This window comes from Ruditapes philippinarum, unplaced genomic scaffold (genome assembly GCF_026571515.1).
Source record: "Ruditapes philippinarum isolate M1 unplaced genomic scaffold, ASM2657151v2 ctg6616_1_1_1_1, whole genome shotgun sequence".
NCBI lineage: Eukaryota > Metazoa > Mollusca > Bivalvia > Venerida > Veneridae > Ruditapes > Ruditapes philippinarum.
Window position 1 is genome coordinate 1 of NW_026857610.1, and position 8257 is coordinate 8257.

General features: G+C 31.4%; 1 protein-coding gene across 1 annotated transcript; it reads left to right on the plus strand.

The window, feature by feature from the left end:
• Positions 1–85: 85 nt before the first annotated feature.
• On the plus strand, positions 86–5692 carry LOC132750312 (nuclear mitotic apparatus protein 1-like; the record flags this gene model as incomplete). The annotated part of the gene is given in 9 exon segments (XM_060740260.1): positions 86–147; positions 323–557; positions 979–1143; positions 1410–1545; positions 1925–2055; positions 2510–2811; positions 3011–3253; positions 3498–3617; positions 5532–5692. Coding segments are annotated over 9 exon segments (1454 nt in total), but the record flags the coding sequence as incomplete, so codon positions are not given.
• Between the last annotated feature and the right edge of the window lie 2565 nt (positions 5693–8257).

An 8257-nucleotide genomic window follows, 5' to 3' on the forward strand; every position in this document is an offset into this window, starting at 1 on the left:
AACCCAATTAGATATATATTTTTCATTGTTCCCTTTGGTAAATTTTTTTTTTTTTTTTTTTTTTTTTTGTACAGTATGAGCATGCACATTCGTTCACTAAGACAAAAGAAAACTGCTCTAGAGATTGAAAATGCAGAACTCTCAAAGGTAAGAAGTTTTTCAGACTGGCATAAATCTAAGTAAACAGCATGAATTTGTTATTCTTTTTTCTTCAACTTTATCTTAAGTATAATATGTGTATTGCTTACATAATTATAGTATTCATACAGAACTGTTCTATATGATGTTGCTATTGCAAATAAATGAATATTTATGAATGCAGGTTGAAGAATTGTTGAAAACAACTGAGGCTGAACGGAAGAAGTTAGAAGAGCACACAGATTTGTATAAACTTCATTATACCAAGAAAAAGGAGATCATTGCCAAACAAGCCACTCAAATAGCAGAACAAATCAAAGAACTTGATTATTACAAAAGGGCTGAAGAAAAACTCATCAATGAATACACTCCCCTCAATGATAAACTTAATATGGAAATGATGAAGAATAAGTCACTAGGTATGCTTTCAAATTTTGTTAGTTTTGTAGGGGAAAGATTGTACCTATTCTTTTATTCCACTATTTACAGTACTAACCTTTTTATGGATTGAAATTGTTTAACAATGAAAGGCTTGTTTATTTCTATATGAAACTTTTTATTCAGATATTCTTTATTCAATACTTTGTTCGAGTAGTTGATGTAAAAAAAAAAAAACATTATTATTTTCCTATATGGTATTATATTATTCTATGTTTTCCTGTATGTTATTATATGGTCCTGTGATTTCCTGTATAGTGTTATATGGTTCTGTGATTTCCTGTATGGTGTTATATGGTTACATGTTTTCCTGTATGGTATTATATGGTTCTATTATTCCTGTATAGTGTTATATGGTTCTGTGATTTTCTTTATGGTATTATATGGTTCTATGTTTTGCAGGTAAACAGGTTCGTAATCTAGAGACACAGCTTGATCTGGCTAATAGAAAGATAAAGGAGTACAGGCAAGAGATTGAGAAAAGTGGGAGTGTGTTCCTAGGTGATCCATCTGACTTTAATAGAATGTTATCATCACGAGAAAACTGTGAGGATGCCAGCTTTATGGGTAAGTTAACAATTTTCCCAAGTATTGTGTATACTAAATGTTGTATAAAACCATGCAGAACTTTCTTTAAGTTTTAACAGCTTTCATTTGAAATCATGTGCACAAAAATATAAAAAATATATTTCTATTTTCTTGAAAATGAACTTTGCAACTCTTTAAAAGATTTGTTTGTTGTTATATACATGTACATGTATGTATGTTAGAGTAACTTGACACCTTATAGTGCTGATTTACATTGTTTTTATCTTGAACTGTTGTAATTTCAGAGAATCATCCTTCGTCAGTGCCTTTGAATACATCAGTGTTTGACAAGGAGAACGATGATACATTGACTCCTAGTACCAGGTCAAGTCGCTCACATAGAAGAATGGGCAAATCTATTAGTAGTTCTACAGTATCCAGGTAAGTACTTTTTTATGTTATTTTCTACTATAAGATTGGCTAAGGATTATTTTAATAGGGTTCCATGTAGTGTTGCCAAGTATGTCAAATTGAGACACACACAGTGAAATACTTTAGTTAACCGGTCTCAAAAAGTTTTTATATTTGAGAGCATTATAGGAGGCCACTGTTCAAAGTTTATAACTCAAACATGGATTTTGACAGAATTATGGCACATTTTTAACTTAAAACATTCTAGATTACCGGGCTCTTGTTTTCTAGCAAACACTATGAATAGTTGAGCATGCTGTCCTACTGACAACTCTTGTATAATATTTTGATTGTTTATATAGATTTATTTCTATGACACAAATATTTTAAAGATTTGTTGTATTTTCAGTGCTGACAATGCAGATACGATCAGTATAGGTTCTGCTACATCTCTCGCTTACAGACTTCGATCTAGGGAGTCAGCTGTCAGTTTGAACAGGAGTATCAGCAGTTTTGACTCTTGCAAGTCAAATGTTCCAAGTAAGCATTTTTCTCATCTTGAACTTTTATTTTCATTTCTTTGTCAAATTATATACAATTTTTAATATCTGTGAGGTTAATAGAAACATAAAAAAGTCATAGTTACAGTTTTAATAAGGTAGGTTTTAAGTCTTTGAAGATACATATAAGGACTGACTGTTAAACTCTGTCTTAAACAGTGTCGTCACTAATGATTTTGATTGACCAATCATTAGCCTATTTGTAACTTGGGGAAGAATGATGATCTAGCTGTAAAGATGTCTGCCTCTAAACCAGTGGAACATTGGTTTGAGCTTTACTTTTGTCACAACCTTATTTCTCATACCACTTAAGAACTGCTTAGTCTTGACAATTTAAAGATTTTATAATTTTACAGTTTTCATCATGACCAAGATAAAATATATTAACTATTTTGTGTAGAAAACTAATCATTAAATGTGTTAATTAATTTCAGAAGGCACTGGGGGTATATTCCACTGCGAAGATGAACCAATGGAGTTTGAATGGGGTCGTTTAGGGGAACTGTCTCGTAGAAACACGATGTGCCCTTCTCATTTGAAAACATCATATCCAGTAGAGACTCAACTCTATAAACCCTCTAGATTCCGTGATGATGCCTTACGGGAGAGCACAATAAGTAATGACACTGTGATAAGTATCAAAGGACAGCAACCAGGAAGTGGACGCAAAAGAAAACAAGGCTGGGATAGTACTGATTCTGGGAGTGACTCTGCAGACAGTAAAACTAGTAAACTGGTATGTTACCTCTATGTTGTAAATTGCATAAAAATAATTTTTCATTTGACTTTGACGGTGTATGTTGATATTATTTAACGAATTGATACTTATATCTTGTTACTTATGTATATTTGTCGGGAGGAATGTATAGAAAATTACTTTATAAAACAATTTTTAAATGTAATGTATTTATTGAGCTTTATGTGTGTGATTTCAGGCAAAGACAGGATGTGTATACCAAAAGCCAGGGCCTCCAACTCCTGCCAATTCTCGAAGAAGTTCAAAAGGGTCAAAGTCACCAAACACAAGACAAACTTCTGGAAAGAGTTCATCTTCAAGGTCACCAAGAACACCAATGTCATTGCGAGGCAGAAGAACACCTAAAAGAACTCCAAAAAAGAACACCCCTAAACGGAGTTCTGCATTGGACACTCGATCAAATAATGGCTCAGGCAAAAAGGTATTGCAGGCAGTAGTTTGCATACTTGCTAAGTCTTTGTTCAATTCTTGTTTCATAAATATGCATTATTAGATTATTAGGGGAAAAACTGCTAATAAATGTAAATGTACAAAATTGACAAGTACCTTTGCTGGATTAAAAAAAATAATATTGTCTTATGACATTGATACAAGAAAAATAAATATTTTGAAAGATAATGTATAAATGCTGAAAAAAAATGTTTTTATTTTTTTCCAATTTATAGAATTCAAAACGGGAGAGTGTTGCATTCAATGTTGGATTCAGCCCACTTTCCCTGGGCCACTCCAATCGTCTCACACGCCAGCAAGCATTTATTCAGAAGCAGCCCCCTTCATCCTCACAGGTCAGTAATCTTATAAGCATGTTTGAAAAACACACTACCCCAAACAATTTCAGCTCGCAGACAATCAGTAGGAATATTACTCCTTGTTTGAATCTTAAAAATGTTTTTGATAAGAGCAACAGTGAGCAACGTCCAAAATTTAGTGACAAAAATCCAACAGGTACAGTTTCCAGAGCTTGCACTTTCTCACCCTTGAAACAAGAAAGGGGGACTAGAGTGTTGAATGAAAGTTCAAGTCTGAATGGTTTGAGCAGAGTGGGTTCTGATGCTCATCTGGTGCAAAAAAATATGTCTGAATCGGACCTCTCTCAGCTCGTATCGGGTGTGATGTTCCAATAAAATAAATGAAATTGTAAAGTGATTTTTAGAAATTTATTTTGTAGTCAACAAAAAAGGGATTGTACCAAGAGCAGACCAAAAATGTTAAAAATCTCCCTTTCAATATGGAGACAGAAAAATTCCCAGTAAACCCAAAATTCATCATTTTCTAAAATGACAAAATTCCTAAATGGAAAACTTCCCCCAGCCCTTGCCAGTCTTTGAAGGGAGACATATAGGGAAAAAAAGAATAATAAGACTATCGCCCAAAACAATTTAAAATTAGACGCCCAATTAGAGTTCATCCCCCCAATTGAAAAATTAATTTATTATATTGATAGTGCACCTGAAACGGGGCTGGAAAATCTGAATGATCTTCTGACAAATAAATCTGCTCGTTCAGAGAGGCATATTAGACATCTTCATAGTTCCCCAGACATGTACCGTCAACCGAGAAAGCCTAAATATTTAGGAAGCACACCAGTATCAGGAAAGATACTCTCCTCTGTATCCAGGAATAAAGGCATTCCAAGACAACTTACACCATTGCGGGTTCATCCTTTATTACAAAGTACACCACAGCTGGCCTATCAGAATTCAAAAAGTGAAAAGAAAATCAAAACTACACCAAGAAAGATTTTGAGTCAAATAATTACAAAAATGACCCCTAGAATTAAAAGGAGAAGTAACAATCATAGACATCTCGGGGGTTTTGATTGGTAAAAATGATGATGTTGAAGTTTAAAATGGGTTTTAATGCCAGTTTGTTTGAATTTTGGTTTTTATATTGCGGGCCCATTTATTCCCTTTCCTTTTATAAAGGGTTTTTTTAAAGAAATGGCGTTGTGATTATGCTTTGTTTTTTGAAGTTTTTTTTTCTTTTTTTTAAAATTTCAACAAAAATTTTTTTAAATTGTTTTGGAATACAAGAAATGTTTAAATTAGACATTTTATTTAAAAAAAATTTGTCTTAAATTATGTTGGGGAAATAAGATATATTATTTGGAAGAAATCCTTTATTTTTTCTCCCCCTTTTCCTCCCTTATTTTTTTTCCCTGTGCAAAATTGGGGAAAAATAGTAGGGGAAAAAAGGGTACGTCAAAAGTAAAAGTTGTTTTATAAGTTTAGTACTCACCATTTACATATAATATTTACACATGGCATGATTACACAAGTTTATCGTTTATTATTTGATCAGATGTATTGAATAACAACACATTTTAGTACATATTTAACACTGTTTTAAGCATATAATAACACATGTTGACACATCGTTCTTTTTCAGTTGCTCAGATCACTTCCATTTACAGGAACTTATATTTTGAGCTTCTACAATTATTGTTTGCTTACTACTAATATTTAGTTTGTTTTCCTTTTTTGTCATAACTTTCATGATTCTAGAGATTTTTATTGCAAGTACTTTTCTAAAATAGTCTGACAAAATGTAAGTCTTTACATTTAATAAAAGTTAAACAATGTGCTATTCATTTATATTAAAAAGATCATGCTTTAAAATTTTATACTTTTTTTGTTTTTATCTTAAAGATGTGTCTGTAATGTGAAAATCTTACAACTGTTTTTTCTTCTATTTTTCAGAATGAACCATCCATCCGAAAGCCATTAGGGACACGCAACTTTTTACAAACTGGGTTATAAATTTGAGTAATTGATGTGTTAGTGCTCAAAAAAGGTTTCTCTTTTGATTTGTGGTTGTGAAAAACAAACTGTAAGACTGGTTTCGGGAAAAATTTGGTAAAATATACTTTTATATATTTTTCCAGTGGGGAAAAAATAAAGATTAAACATTTCCGGGGGAAATTTTTTTATTTGTGTAGACAAACTACACAGAATTACTTTTAGATGGCACACATGTACAAACAAGCATATTTATATTTTTTATGTTAAAGTTGTGTAAAAATGTAGCTACAGGTGAATGTATATATAGATGTAAATGGTTGTGTAATTTGTTTGTGAGATATTTTATTAACCTGTGCTGTATTTTTTGTTGTTCTTGTCTATTTGTCTCTCTCTCTTTGATTTCCATTCTCCTTTTTATCCTGTCCATGTGAGTCTGATAATGTTAGATTATCTAGGTAGATGTATCAAACAAACTTTAAAATGCTGTTTTTTAATACAAAGTTAAGTTTAGTTTAAACTCTTTTTATAAACGTATTTATGCTATTAACATTACAAGCTACTAAAATCATAGTGCTGTGCAATAGTAACATGAAATACAAAATGTAGTTGTATTTTTGGGGTAGGCTGGATAATTTATTTAAATTTGGTTTTATTTGTAATGAGACATCTGTGTAAATGTCACAACTGTGCCGCTTACTGGACTAAATATATTTATGTAATCAATAATGCTATGCTATATATTTGTATTTGTTTAACTTTTTTTATAAATTTGTATTTGTTTATCTTTTTTTAAATAGGGCTTATTTATGTAACAGTAATCAAGAAAAGAAAAGAAAAAAGATCCATGAATGTAACAAATTCAGAATACTTCTATATTCCAGAAATGAGACATTTTCTTGTAATATGTTTATATTTTTTGAGTGAAAAAAAATAAACGTTCATTCTTCATTTAATTAAACATTGATATTATTTTTTATCTCATTATTTTTGATGGTGCTTTTAATGATCTCAATCATGCTGTAATTTTCAGTATAATGTCCATTCAGTCATTGTCAGATATTATCTTCTAATACACATGTACTTCACTACTCAACATTATAGATTGTAGTTACATTTGTATTTCTTAGAATATAGAGCTTGCTATCTCATTGAATAAAAAATAAACAACCTGAAAAAATGTTTTTGTTCTTCCTCAATCTAGTTTGATTGTTAAGATAGAATTTTAACTTTATGTGATAATATGATGTTGGCTGCCCTGACATTATCAAACTATAAACATTTGTTTAATCAACATCTCTTAAGGTAAATTTTTTACAAAACTTTACAAGAATGATCCTTTGGTGGCTTTTAACAAAAGTAATATACATGTAAGTGGTTGTTGTGCTATTGTTGGTTATACATCAACAGTTGGTCCACTTAACTGGCTTTCCTGGTTAACTTACCAGTAGTTCCAAATTTTCTCTGCAAGTGACCCACAACTTGTCCCATATGATTTCTGCACCAGCTATGAGAGACAATAGACTTGATCTAAGGAATCAATTGTCACAAAGAAATTCTGCCTTGCCCAAGGATCAAACAAGCTGCCCCAGAATTACTTTGAAACTCTTAGAGATTAGGATGCCAAGAGCTTACATATTTGGTTATGACCTTGTAGTTTTCTAAAAAAAATTATATAAATCTGGAGGTCAAAATAAGGGGTCAAAAAATATTTCACATAGCCTAATAGAAAGCCTGACAAGATCAAGAGCTTTGATATTTGGCATGTAGCTTTACCTAGTGAACCTCAACATAATTATATGAATTATAGGGGATCCAGGTGTTATTGTTGCATTGATTTTTTTCAGCTCAGCTTAGAGCTAAGGCATTTAGCATGGAACATACCCTGATAACCCTTAACAGTTTTATTTATTCCAATTGACAAAATATCTGGTACTGTTGTACCTTGGCATGTCTGTATTGTGATGTCCCAACACTGATAAAGAGCAGGTAAGCACTTGCAGTATTATGCCTCCATTTATACTTTGTTTTATTCACTGAGAAAAGTAGAGGGATATTGTATGATAGTTTTGCTTAAAATATACAGGATAATATATACAGGTAAATAAAGACACAATATCATATCTATAGTGGGTAAAAGACTGATGACAAAAAAAATAAAATAAAAAACAATGCATACAACAGAAAAGTATTTCAGACATTGCAAAAAGTATACACTGCTCATTTACAGGCAAACTGTCTTACATAAAAACTGCTTTAAGTCTTAGTTTGTAAGAGCTTAAAACCTATGTAGCCTATAATAAAGAATGATACTTTTTAATGGGCAAATAATATGGCATAAATTAATGGTACATTACAAATTGATAATCTTAAAAGTGAATTGGTGCAATGGCTGACAATTTTTTGCTCAATATTTCAGACTGTGATGTAATTATAATGATTTCCCTGATTTTTTAAATATTCAAACTAGTTAGTTTGGTGAATTGATTCAGGAACTGTTATCGCAGTCAGTGTGGAGGTACAAAATGGTTATTTTAGGTGTAGCTTATCACAAACTTGAGATGATTTTACTAGCAAGTATCTAAGGCGCCAAGTGTGATCCATTCTTGTAAAATCTATGAATCAAAAACAAGTAATAGATAAAGATACTTTTTTATAACATGCTTTTCGATGGTTTATAGAAATAT